Source organism: Bactrocera dorsalis, chromosome 3, assembly GCF_023373825.1.
Source record: "Bactrocera dorsalis isolate Fly_Bdor chromosome 3, ASM2337382v1, whole genome shotgun sequence".
Lineage (NCBI taxonomy): Eukaryota > Metazoa > Arthropoda > Insecta > Diptera > Tephritidae > Bactrocera > Bactrocera dorsalis.
This window is the reverse complement of record NC_064305.1, coordinates 58,441,814-58,456,039: the sequence shown is the minus strand read 5'-3', so window position 1 is coordinate 58,456,039 and position 14,226 is coordinate 58,441,814. Positions and strand designations below refer to the sequence as shown.

Genomic DNA, 14,226 nt, shown 5'->3' with positions numbered 1-14,226 from the left:
ATATAATATAAGTAATCATTAGCTTTTTAAAAAATCCGGTTAGTTGTGTGGAATAAATTTTATATGTTGCGAGCTATTTCTCTAAATTTTACGCAGTGAATAAATTTATTACTATTTTTAAGTTTCTAAAAATAAAATAGAAGATTTTTCCTTTAATTTGATGTATCATATGTATCATTTTTAAAATGTTCACTATATGATTGGAGGGTGCCATCATTGGCAATGCACGCGTCCGGTTAGACGTGTGAGTCACTGTATGTACACTGAAATTAACTTTACCTTTAAGTACTCTTTCTGAAGAGCGCTTATTATAGAGTTCAATACCTCCGGAATAAAGGTACTAATTGTTTTCCGAGATATGCGGGACAAGAATTCTAATGACCGAAATGAGTCTCCAGTTGCTATATATCGCATGGTCAAAGCAAGCCGAACACTTGACGAAATGGCACATCTCATTTGCGTATTTTGCTTTCGCATTCCTAAATCAATCTTATATGTGTACATACATATATGAATTAAAATAGTTTAATTTCAAATAATAACTCAAATATAAATTATATTGTATTATATTACCTTTGAAATATTATCTTCAAATTGGTCAATTGTCATACGACAAAAATTGTTAAATTCCTGTCCTTCCTCCCATAAAATATCTGTTAGGAGATACGCTTCCAAATCATGAAGACCTCTTAATTCCAGAAATGGATTTACCCAGTATTTTGATCTTCTTTTTTTTGTTTCATCATGTACTTCATAAAATTCTTTTCAAATTTTTAAGCGCTTCTATAGCTGTTACCTTCCTGCTCGACGTCATTTCACAAATGATTACGTTATGATAACAAATGCCCACTTAAACTGTTCAATAGCTCAAAACGTGCGCTACATCAGCTACCTACCCGACGGCATTTCGCAAATGATAAAACAAAATTTTCAAGAGCCGCTACTTTAGCTCGAACCTACCTACTCTTCGCCTTTGCGCAAATGATTATGTTATGATAACAAATGCCCACATACAGATTTGGCAACGCCAATAGCAATAGATTTGACAGTTAGGTTAGGTTAGGTTAGGTAAGATGGCTGATCAAGGATCCCACGTAGACTAACAATTAGTCCTTTGTGATGCCATTGAAAAGGAACTCCTATCTTCGAACTTACAAATTGGCGAAGCGCTTTGTAGCCAATACATAGTTACACAGACGCTTAACTTCAACACCCGCCATTTCGGTGGGGCGTCCAAAGGTATGCGCCCCAAGTGCCTGAGTCTTGACCTCCCAAAAGCGGGACAGTCAAGCAGGAAGTGCTGGCTTGTTTCTACCGCATCTTCTTCCAAACAGCTTCTGCAGTCGGCATCCGGTAAGATTCCCATTCTTACCGCATGTAGGCCAATAGGACAGTGGCCTGTTAAAAGACCCACTAACAATGAGAGGTTAGCCTTACTGAGGGCTAAGAGATCATTAGAGCTCCGACGATCTATCCTGGGCCAGAAGACATTTGCAACCGCACAAGTGCCGGTGCTGGCCCAGCGTTGGACGAGCATCCTCGTGGCCAAGCTATCTAGTAGTAGACCACAAGAAGAAACAGGAGCACCGATCCGTTCCCATTCTACCGATAATGATTCTAGGGTACCTTTTCTTGCTAACTCATCAGCTTTGCAATTGCCTGCAATTCCGCTATGGCCCGGCACCCACACCAGTCTAATCACAAAAACTCTAGCTGCTAGAGATAGCGACGTTAGACATTCTTCGACCAACCCTGAATGCACTGCGAATGAGTTCAAGGCTAATATAGCCGCTCTAGTATCTGAGTGAATAGTCAGTTCTCTGAAGGTGGATGCACTCCGTAGCAGCAAATCAGCTGCTACCTTGATGGCTGCAACCTCAGCCTGGAATACACTACAATAGTCGGGAAGTCTGAAACAGGAGTTGATGGAGAGCTCCCGACAGTAGACCCCTCCACCAACCTTCCCCCCAAGCTTTGACCCATCCGTGAAGAAGCTTGCTGCCCCCTCCTCCAACGGCTTCTTCCCACCCACATCTCCCTCGTCGGTATATGGGCAGAGAAGGAACCGCCGGAGTTCGGTATGGTGACTCCTTGATCCAGATGATCCGGTCTGCAGTCAAAGTTTGTAAGGATATCCGAATGACCAGATGCACGTTCCTTTAAGAAACCAGATTCTCTGAGTCTGATAGCCACCTTCGCGGTAGGTAGGTGCATACCTACCGGCAATGTCCAGCGGCGTTATAAAATTGCATTAAGTGCCATGGTTGGGGTAGATCTTAATGCACCACATATGCTAATTAGCGCAGTCCGTTGAACGCTTTCGAGCTTCTTGACCAGTGTGGTCTTACCTAAAGCCCTCCACCACATGAAGATACCATAGAACAAGATGGGCTTTACTATGGTATCATACGGCCAGAGGACCACTTTCGGTGAGAGACCCCATCTTTTGCCAATAGCTCCTCTGCAGCAGTATAAGGCAATAGATGCCTTTTTTGCCCTCTCCTCGATATTCGGCTTCCATGAAAGCTTATTATCCAGGATGAGCCCTAAATATTTCACTGTATCCGCCGGTTGCAGGCGAATACCTCCCATCTGCGGCAACGGTGACGCCGGGATTTTATATTTTCGGCTGAATAAAACCATTTCTGTTTTGTTTGGATTAATGGCGAGTCCACTTCCGACCGCCCACTTTGTTACAACGCTGAGATATCCTTGCGTTAACTCGTACACGGTGCTAAGGAACTTTCCCTTGACCATAAGTGCTACATCGTCTGCGTAGGCAATCACCCGACAGACGCGATCCTCTAGTTTTTTGAGCAATTCGTCAACGACTAGGATCCATAGAAGAGGAGAGAGAACCCCACCTTGTGGTGTTCCCCTACGCACACTACGCCTCGCGGGCGCGCTGTCCCATTCCGTTTCGATCATTCTGTCGCACAGAAGACTGAGAATGAGGTACTTGAGGTTCGATTCAACCCCAAGACCGTCAAGAGCAGTTACTACTGCCTCAGGCAGGACATTGTTGAAAGCTCCCTCGATATCAAGGAAGGTCCCAACAGCGAAGTCCTTGGCTTCAATGGCTTCTTCGTGCCATGATACGATAGTATGCAAGGCAGTGTCCACTGAACTGCCTTTGCGATAAGCATGTTGTGCTCTCGACAAGTAGTCTCTTGGAATGCTCTTCCTTATATACCAGTCCATCAGCCTCTCCAGAGTCTTTAACAAGAAGGAGGAGAGGCTGATTGTAACGTAAACTTGACTCGTCTCCAGGCCCCCGGGATGTAACCTAATCTGATGCAGTTCGCATAGATAGGTGCCAACCAGCTCCATGACACCTTAACACCCTGTTGCAGCTGCTCTGGTATGATGCCGTCTGGTTCCGGGGACTTGAATGATTTGAACGAGTTAATCGCCCACGTCAAGAATCGCTCATCCAGGATGCCGACAATGGTCGCGCAATCCTCATGCGGCACCCCGACAGATCCCCTCACAGAGGACATGTTGCTCGGGAAGTGAGCGTCGAGAAGCATTTGAAGTGTTTCTTCACTACTGAGGGCCCACTTCCCATTTGCGTCCTTGAGGTACCCCAGGGACACTGGGGTTTTTGCGTGAATACGTCTGAATCTCGAGGACTCGCCTTCCACTTTTTCACAGAAGCACTTCCACGAGGTCCTCTTGGACTTTCTTAACTCGGACTTATATATTGAAAGTCCTGCTTTATACAAAGCCCAGTCATCAGATAACCCACTTCTGCTGGCCTTGTTGAAAAGCCGTCTACAACTGACCAGACGCTCGTTCGTTAGCTTGGAACGTCGCGTCGGAATAAAATCAGTTCTTTCCGGACAAACCCTGTATATGCCGTACAGCCAATGAAATATTGAGTTTATTGAAGAAGACTTTTGGTTAGCGTATTATATCGCGTCGTGAGCCTGTAGCGTGGTCTCCAAGATCGTGTCATTCAAGTTATATGAAGTCGCTTTACTACGAGGAAATGAATGAATCAAATGAATTTTCTGTTTGCAAATAAGTCTATATTTGCATATTAATACCTTTGGCTGTTCAATTTCCATTTCTAGAATTTCTAGACTTGCATATTTTCTCTATTTTTATAGAACAACAATCACGATCGATATTTCATTCCAAGTATTTTTCCTGAATGTTTATATAATTTAATTTATTAAAAAATTTTCTAATCTTAAATGAACAGCTATTTTTGTATATAAAAGCAAAGCGCTATCCCGGGTATAATCATACCGTTAGTGGCTGTTCTAGAGGAACTTTCTTAGCAAATACCCAGAACCATCTTTGAAAAAAAAATAACAATTTTGTGAAAATGCGTGCATTCGGCGTTTGCTTAGTACTGGTGTTGTTCGTGGCGATGCTGGTCGGCACCAGCGGTAATCCCGTCGGCGATAATGCTGTGCTCACTTTAGAGACAGCCGATCAACCGTTAACCTTGTCTGATGTCAACGACCAGCAAGGACATGAGAATGAAGGCGTTCGCTTGGCACGGGACTACGATATTAAGCATCATGGTGGACATCATCGTGGTTAAAGTGACTACAAATTTAAAAAAAAATATATATACAATATCTTTAATTTGAATTGTGAATTTGATTTAACAATATATTGAAATAATACTAAAAAAATCTTGCAAGAATTATTTTTGTTTTTTCTTTAAAACTAATAACGAAATATTGTGTAAAATGAAATTTAAAACTCTTCAGTATCAGTTAATCCAACGTCAAATTAAATTGCTATCTCAGTGCATAGATCTTTTAGAAGACTATAAATTTCTTTTCAGTAATTTTAACTGCATTAACGAATCCCTAAAGTTGATAGTATGTGCTGAGTTTTAATTGGTTAAAATAAAGCCAAATATGTGTGATCAAAACACTTAAAAAGACTTAAAATTATATAAAATTTATTTACAACCATAAAATGATAATGCGTTAAAAGCAAAAATTAATCGATAAAAAATGCTTATATCAAGTTTTCAAATTTTGTACAAGACTCCATATGATAAAAACATTAAATATTATTTTGAAATTTTTAACTTTTAAATAATTTGTTAACAACTAGCGGTCATAAAAAGAAGAAAAACGTTAACTTCGGCTGCGCCGAAGAGATGCTTAACAGTGTAACTAGCTGAGCTGAACCTACATCCAGCCAAAACATCATTACTGGTGACTTGACGTGAATGATGCCCAAAATATCATTCCAAAAAGGAGCCTAAACTATAAAATCACGTCATATTCGGTAAAAAAGTAAGGTGATGCTAATCGCTTCATGGAACGCGCGAGTCCTTTGAAGCTATTAATAGTCATTCGCTGAAGTCACTGAAGGCCATCCCAGCCGATGCTCATATAAGGCTACGTAAAATTTAATTAAGCGTTGGCATGTTTCATTTGAATAGAAAATTTGATAGAAAATTTCACTTTAGAGAATTTAAAAAAATCGTGAAATAATGTTTTTGTTAGTCTGGGTTAAATTTGGTGAAAAAGTATAGCATCAGAACCTTCGAAAAGAAAATATATTTGACTTAATGAAATTATTTGTGAGTTCCATTTTCTGTTCAACTTTGCAAATTTCGAACTTTAATGAAATATAATTCGAACGACTTAAAATGATACTCTCAAGTCAGCGATTTACTCGCTTCATTTTTACTCGGATATATTCCACGCGAATAAGTTCAGCCCACATGCATAAACATTTTTTATCACGCCGAATTTAATGGTCTACTCTATACTATACTCTATAGAATATACACGTTTTCTTTACATGAGTTGACCTGTTAGATCGGGTACATAAACAGCTTCGGAGTTAAGTTGAACCTCAAGTCAGTTAATTTTGGAAATTGACACGAACATGGCTTCCTTTTTGCTGATTCTTTCCCGAAAATATAATTATTTACCAAAGATTTTATCCAAATGTATTAATTTTCCTCCATACTTTAATTTTTCATGAACCCTCGATAGCTATGCTCCTTCTCTCTCCATATGACCGCGATTTTCGCCAAGGTACAGAGCCGCAACAAAATCCTCAAGTTGCTAGCCGTCAGCAAATGGGGAAAAGACAAAGAAACGTTGTTGGCAACTTACAAGGAAATCGGTCGGCCGGTCCTCAAATACGCAGCACCAATATGGTCGCCTGGATGTAGTGGTACGCAGATGAGGAAACTTCAGACCTGTCAGAATACTGCACTCCGGACCACGACAGGATGCCTTTTGATGTCTCCCAATGAACACCTCCACGCTGAGACGCTTATGCTACCAGTAAAGGAGCATAATGAACTCCTCTCCAAGCAGTTCCTGCTGGGATGTTTCCGTAGGAATCACCTTTGCAGCCATCTGCTTGGAGCAGAACCGCCTCCTAGGAGCATAAAAATGTCATTCCTCGACTACGTCGACGACGTCGAATAGTACGCCGACCGGACTTCGGACGCAACTGACTTTCGACAAGTTCACAGTGGAGCCATCAACACCTTCACCGACTTCCTTCCTGTGAATGGCGTTCTTGGAGTCAAACCACCACCTATCGCAGGCGAAGAGCTCCAGTTGCCGCGAGAAACGCGAGTCACTCTAGCGCAACTTCGTTCTGGATAATGTAGTCGGTTAAACTCCTACCTATGCAGAATCGTCCCTGACATACCTAATGTATGTCCTGCATGCAACGAGTCCCCGCATGACAATGGCCACTTCTTTGCATGCCCTACAAACCCCACTCATCTAACACCCTCCTCCCTTTGGTACGACCCCGTCGAAACAGCACGTTTCTTGAGTTGTTTTCACTGGGAGTTCTTCAATACAGCTTCTACTAATAGTGTCTGGCAAGATTCCCAGCCTTACAGCATGACGACAATAGGATAACAATTTCAATCAATCATATACCAATCTCATCAAATTTTCGTCTATTGGTTGAATTTGTAACCCCAGGGTTCAATCGATTATTATCATCTCTTAACTATTCCTAAATTCTTTTATATTGACTGAATTTAGAATTTCAACAATTGGTTTCATAATAATCATTTTTATACATGTCTCATACTAAGGGCAGCTCTTGACGAAGTACGACTAAGAAGTGAAAGAATAGATTTAAAAAATTCTGTATCCAAATCCCTGAAAGCTCTATTTGTCCGTTGAGGCTTTCAATACGAATCCTACCTAGCAGCCTGGATTCAGTTTTCGAACAATTTGCAGCAATTGAGGCCGTATGTTAGTAATAACTCGGCAAATAATATCTTCCAAGGCGTCAATCATCCCGCGCTTTTTTATAAAAAAATAGTCCAGCGGAGTTATGTCAAACGGTCTTGGAGATCAAAAAATTTATTATATCGTTAGCTGTATCATGTTACGTTTCTTGTTGGATTCAAAGTTCGTTGTCATCAACTTCCTAAAATTCAGGCAAGAAAAGCAGAAACGAAAACAAAAAATCAAAAAACAGCTGCCAAAAGAACAACGCCGAAAAAATATGGCCACATTAAAAAAACACCCGTTAATATAGCAATAACAATTAGATCTTAACCCAATAACATAAACAATTCTCTAAAATATACTAATATATGTACTTTTAATACTTGAAAAATATACCAGAACCCGACAAATTCACTGATTGGAATTATTAAAGTACCTTACAATTATCGTTTATTATAACATGCCTTTGTACCACGTATCATAATTAAGAATATCGTATCATTTTTAGAAAATTATTAATCCTTCCTATTTGTCCGCTTAACCGTAAATAGTAGCAGGATAGGCTGGTTGGTAAACTGGATAGGTAGCAACAGATACAGGAGCAACGGCGCCGTATATAGGGTACACAGATCTATAGACAGGATAGCTGGAATCGTAACCAACAACGGGATAATGGCCACGCTTCTGACGCACATGTGAATCCGTTACTGCCGTTGCATCTTGCTCCAACGGTGCCGCGTTGATGTCCTTATTACTGGCCGGGTAGCAGTACGTCGACGCCAAAAGAACGGTGAATAGCACAAATGCAAACAATTTCTTGTTGGAATAACTGAAGATGTGTTTTTAATTTTTGAAACTGCACAATCACTAGAGTGTTAAAACAATTCCAATGAAAGAGCAGCGTTGAAGCACGGTTTTATACTAATCAAACGGAAAATTGAATCTTTATTTTTAGCGAAGATTTAATTTTAATTCTTAACACAGCTCGACATGTTGATCATTTATTTCTAGGTATTAAAACCTCGTAACAAACTTAATATACCCTGTTCGGGATATTAAAAGTTATCACAGCACAACTACTACATAGATTTTTCTCTAGGATTTTATGTGATGATTATTGATTTGGCGACACTTAGTTCCTTATACCATCGAGTACAGAAGAGAACTTACATACATTTGCATCTGGACGAAAGAATTTATGTTCACCTATCTATTCGCATGGCCTTATAGAAATTTCCAACGATTTTTTGGACCAATTTTTCAATGCCCTGCCGTCATTCCTTAATCTTTATTTGAAAATACATATGTCACTTTTCACCCCGTTTCTTTGCTAAAGCAAGCGCATTCATTCGATTGATCGCCTGTCTGGCAGATTTATTCCAAGTTCTGAATCGCCTAAAAAAATTTACAGTTTATTAAAATTGTTCACTAAGTGTCATCCAAATATTGTAATTATTTACAAATCACCGACAACATATTTTGACCGTTAAAGATTTAAGATGATTCCAGAAATCTTGCCGAGGAAAACATTTCTATTAAGATTTGATTTACACCACCAAGTCTGGCTTTCGCAGTGCTAAAAATTTTAGTTGTTCTTTAAAAACACTATTATATAAACACATCACTTCACTGAATCAGATGTTATTTGAGCCTTTTAAGAAATCAAGTTTTTAATCCATAATTTTGAAACTATTTTGTGATTTTAATTAAATTCACTTTTTATTAATAACATAGAAATGCAAAATAATAAATACTATAATTAATGCCACTATTCAAGGAAATATCTTAACCAAAGTAGCCACCGGAACTTGAGCTAGCAGATGCACTAGAACTACTATAACTTCCGCCATAACCACCATATCCTGGACCTCCCCCAAAGCCACCGTATCCAGGACCTCCTCCAAAGCCACCATATCCAGGGCCTCCACCAAATCCACCATATCCTGGACCACCCCCAAAGCCACCATATCCAGGACCTCCACCGAAGCCACCATATCCGGGACCACCGCCATAACCGCCATAGCCGCCATAACCACCAAAACCACGATGACCATGACGTGCTACGCGTATCAGTGGTTGCGGTTGCCCCTCAACAGCAATAACCACAGGCTGTGCGTCTTCAATGCTCAAGAGCGTTTCACGTTCCACGGGCGCAGCATGACATAACACCACGCACAGGCTTAGCGCCAAACACAACGCGGCAATTAATTTCATTATCCAAAGACTTCTTCGTACTATTTTTATTGCACCAAAAGTGATTTGTTGTTTACGGTTAGATGTTTATTAGACTTCTGTTCATCCAGAGCGGCGAATCGTGCGTTTTATAGCTGCGTCTTGGACAAAACAGCTCTAGGCGATTTCAAAGACAGTGTTGTTTTAATTTATATAATTTTTTAACTTCTTATGGGAATTTTTATACTCACGTAAAATGGTGTCGTAAAGTAGAATGGTTTTGTTCATCTAACGATTGCTTGTAGCATCTCAAACTTTTCGAGAAACTATAGTTACATATATATAAATGATCGGGGTGAAGACCCGAAATGGATTCCAAATGACTGTCTGTTCATCAGTGCAAGCCATAACTTAATTAGAAGTTCAGACACGCGTTCCTCAGTACTTAAGGGAGGTCGGTATTTCATACGGGCGAAAGTTAATACTACGAGGGCTGCTATATATATTTCTGGCCTAGGCAACACTAAGTGTTGCCAGGTGCAATCTGACATTTCCATTGGAAAGTTTGACATTTTTTTAACATAACATCATCCAGAACGTTTTGTCATTGTTTTATTTACAGGGAATTAAAAAATTCATCTCGGCCAAAAAATGGAATTAACTAGTGAACATTTTCGTGCGATCATTTTTCACAACTTTCGACGTGGATTATCACGACAAGAGTGCATCGATGAACTAAAATCTTTGTATGGCTATGAAGCACCATCCTATAGCACTGTGAAAAACTGGTACAACGAATTCAATCGTGGCCGACGTTCGCTCAAAGACGAATTCCGTGAAGGTCGTCCAAAAACAGCCGTTGTGCCAGAAAACATCGATGCCGTACGTGAATTGATAATGCAAGACCGTCATGTAACACACCTTCAGATAGAGGCATGCCTATGCATTTCTCCCACCAGCATACATTCGATATTGCATGAACACCTGGCCGTAAAAAAGGTTGGTTCTCGTTGGATCCCGCACAATCAGACAATCGCTCAAAAAAAGGCTCGTGTGGATTGGTGTAAAGAAATGCTGAAAAAATACGATCGCGGTGCTTGAAAAGACGTTTATAAGATCGTCAGAGGTGACGAATCATGGATCAATGCGTATGAGCCCGAAACAAAACAGCAATCGACCGTGTGGGTCTTCCAAGACGAGCCAAATCCAACGAAAGTTGTTCGTGGAAGAAGCACTTCGATGCAAATGTTCGCCTGTTTCTTCGGCAAAACTGGTCATGTGGCGACTGTTCCGCTTGAGCAACGTAGGACGGTCAATTCTGAATGGTACACCACCATTTGTTTGCCTGAAGTCTTCGGAGAAATTCGAAAAACGAACAAGAGAAGACGAATCATTGTGCACCATGACAATGCGAGCTCTCACACATCGGCGCAAACCAGCGCCTTTTTGACCGGCCAAAACGTCGAATTGATGGGTCATCCGCCGTACAGCCCTGACTTGGCACCCAATGACTTCTTTTTATTTCCACACATCAAGAAAATAATGTGTGGTCAACGATTTTCGTCGCCAGAAAAAATTAATGAAAAAATACTGATTTTTACCCGGGGAAACCCAAGTAACCCCTTAGCCGTACAAAAAATATTCCTGTGGTGTTAAATCACATCATTTTGGAGGACACTTCTGAAAAAATGTTCTTTAATAAATTGATTGTTTCGTTGTAGCGCCGTCTTTTGAAACCAAAGTTCGTTCATATCAACATCCTCCGTTTCATCCGCGAATATTTTGGTAATAAATTTGGTTTACGTAACAGTTTTTAAAATACCCAAAAATTTTCCAACACTTGAAAGTATTTCCCCTTCTCTGTCCGTATCACCTTGCGAGAGTATAAAATGTTTGGTTACAACCGAACTTAGCGCACCTTACCTGTTTTCGTTTACTTTCGTTCACTACAAAAATTTTGGTGAATTTGCCAAAGCTCTTTTCTTAAGTGGTGGTAGCGGCAAACCTGCTGGGCAATTAATCGCGTTTGAAGAGGCCAATTCAAGTGGCTTATGAGTGAAATACATATGTACTTTGAAAAAAGGGGATTTTATTTTTGGTGCTTATAGATATGATATTAATGTTGCCTTTAAAAATAAATATGTATTGTATGTAAAAAGAATGTGTGTCACTTTTATTATGTGACATATTCGCCACAAATTAGCAGATAAATAGAAAATAATAAATTAATTTGGATTAAGTCATGGGAGATGAACTCACCAAACACTCTGTTGTCAGAGTAGGGAAACAAGGTAAACAGATCAACAAGTAAGGAAGCACTAAGTTTCGGTGCAAACGAAAATTAGATACTCCAACAGTTTGTTGGAAATAAAGACGTGGAAACAGTTAGATATATAGAACTAGAACATGGACCGATTTCACTTACTTTGGAAACCTAACTATGGTACGTTCGAAATAATTATGTTATGATATCATATATATTGACCGATAAATACGGTATAAAGTAAAATATATTTTTGTTAGATATATGGGCATTAGGTACATTTGTAGGCATTAGGGGAAGTTGCGAACTGAGTTGATAGATTTTCGATCAACTTTTTTCTATCTTTTTTTTAGAAGATATCGATCAAAGTCAATTAATATGTCGCAAAAATTTACTGATATGTTCTGTACCAAATCAGGCACTGGTGTGGCAAAAAAGAGCTACTTTTTTAATAAATAAGCACATACATGTTGTGGAAACAAAATACCAATTAAGCTAGTAAAACAAGGTACGGTATTAACATGACAAAGAAGACAGGAGGATGATAGTCGCAGCAGTAGGTTAGCCAGTCTTATAAGAGCCCGATTTTATGGACACATCGTTAATTTGAAAAAATCGACTTCTACGAAACACAGCTGCTATCCGGTTAGGGATATTTCAGAAAGTATGGGAATGGGAATGGTCGAAGAACCGTCATGCCAATACCACGATGCGACAAAAGATGATGCAGAACCTTCATTCTTTACATGAGTGCGATGGCAACGGGAACGCGCCGTGATGATATGAAAAGTCCGTTTACCAACAAATGATGGACAGCTTAATGTGTCACTTAGTTATAGCATTTTATACATTTTTTGAGTATCCGCAATTTATGGGTATGGCAATGTTCCGATTTGCCCAACTGCAATACCTATTAATTCAAACAACACGAGGTTTTAACAGACATTTTTGTCACCTTGAACATTTTGATACATACAACTCCATACTTAATTTGAGTTTTCGGTATTACAACGAACCGATGGGTGCACAAACCTATTATACTCTGTTGCAACATGTTGCCAGAGTACCATGTAAAACTTGTCAAAAAGAAGCACGTGCTTTTCGAGTTCATTAACTATAATGTCGTTACTAATCTGCAAAATATCAGCATATTTTGTTTATATTTAAAAGGTTAATAACGGGGTTCCCAATAGGGATGAAATGATTTCTAGCTAAAGTTTCGGCCATCAACTGTAGAAAGATATACGCATGAACTATTCAAACTATTCAATTTTATTATCAAAGAAATAAAAAAAATTAATCGTTGTCCAATTGCCACTTTTCGTGCGCTGTTGCCATTTTTTGATCATAATAAGCATACATCTGTGCTCGCTATTCGTCGAAATGTTGAAAATGTCGTGCGTAAATTTTTGTATATAATATTTAAGTGCCAATCTCGTAAGGCAAAAAACCGGTCGAGGTAATGAAAATATTGCTGCCGTTCAGGCATGTGTTGCTGAAGACCGCAATTGGTCGATTCCTAGACGTCCTCAAGAATAGAGACTGTCTGAATAATAATACAAACTAGCGTATTTTGAGAAAAGTGCGTTGCAACCATATAAAATTATTCCCACTCAAGAACTGAAACCATTGGATCACCGCAAACGTTGTGTATTCACTGATTTTGCCTTGGAATAACTTGAAAGCGATAAGATGATTTTTAAGAAATACGTTACATTCATGACATACGTTATGATGTAGCGGAAAAAGCACTCGAAAATTGAGTTCCTTGAATTCGTTCCTGAGCAAGAAGTCGTGGAGGCCATTTGTATGATGTTATATTCAGAACATAATTACATCGTTTATAGTTTTCTTCTTCTTTATGGCGTGAACAGCGCTTAAGACTTTATAGCCGAGTTTACAACAGCGCCAGTTTTTTCTTCTTTTCACAATTTGGCGGCGATTCGAGATACCAAGTGCTGCTTCTCTAACGCAGCAGGGGTCTTCCTTTTCCTCCGCTTTCCCAGGGGGTACAGCGTCCATTCGGACGACATGACCTAGCCAGCGTAGTCTAATAATTCGCTGAACTATATCAATGTTGTCGTATAGTTTCATCAGCTGCGGTACTTGCCGTTGCCAGTGTGCAAAGGACCATAAATCTTCCACAGAACCTTTATCTCGAAAACTCGTAACGTCGACTCATCAGATATTGTCATCGTCCATGCCTTTGCACCATATAGCAGTACGGGAGTTATGAGTGACTTAGAGAGTTTGGTTTTTGTTCGTCGAGAGAGGCCTTTACTTCTCAACTGCTTACTCATCTCCTAACAAGAGTTATTCTGCTTTGGATTTCATGACTGACATTGTTGTTGCTGTTAATGCTGGTTCCAAGATAGACGAAATTATCTATGACTTCGAAATAATGACTAGGCTAATGTATTGCTCAACGTCAGTTTACATAGCCGTTTTAGTTTTGCGGGGATACCAAATTCAGGCATCGCAGAATAAAGCCAGTTTTATTTCGTGCTACCAAAAACAGTTTTGAAATCGTCTAATGGGTGGTGTGCGTCGATCCTTTTTTTACAGGTTTTTTCCAAGATATGGCGTATGGTGAATATC

General features: G+C 39.7%; 1 protein-coding gene across 5 annotated transcripts; it reads right to left on the bottom strand.

Annotated features, from left to right (window-relative positions):
* Positions 1 to 8,874: 8,874 nt before the first annotated feature.
* On the bottom strand, positions 8,875 to 9,514 carry LOC105228112 (keratin-associated protein 19-2). Of its 5 annotated transcripts, none has more exons than XM_049451731.1 (2): positions 9,143 to 9,514; positions 8,875 to 9,088 (listed from the first exon to the last, which is right to left on the bottom strand). In XM_049451731.1, exons 1-2 carry the CDS (start codon positions 9,405 to 9,407, stop codon positions 8,979 to 8,981), a joined length of 375 nt encoding a protein of 124 aa, XP_049307688.1. In that variant the 5' UTR covers positions 9,408 to 9,514; the 3' UTR covers positions 8,875 to 8,978. The 5 variants fall into 5 exon arrangements, with proteins under 5 accessions (XP_049307688.1, XP_049307689.1, XP_049307687.1 ...); XM_049451732.1 differs by having other exon boundaries at positions 9,170 to 9,514; XM_049451730.1 differs by having other exon boundaries at positions 8,875 to 9,091; positions 9,146 to 9,513.
* Between the last annotated feature and the right edge of the window lie 4,712 nt (positions 9,515 to 14,226).

Bases quoted from the DNA above. Each gene is read 5' to 3' on its own strand.
- LOC105228112 (XM_011207771.3), bottom strand. From the start codon at position 9,407: ATGAAATTAATTGCCGCGTTGTGTTTGGCGCTAAGCCTGTGCGTGGTG.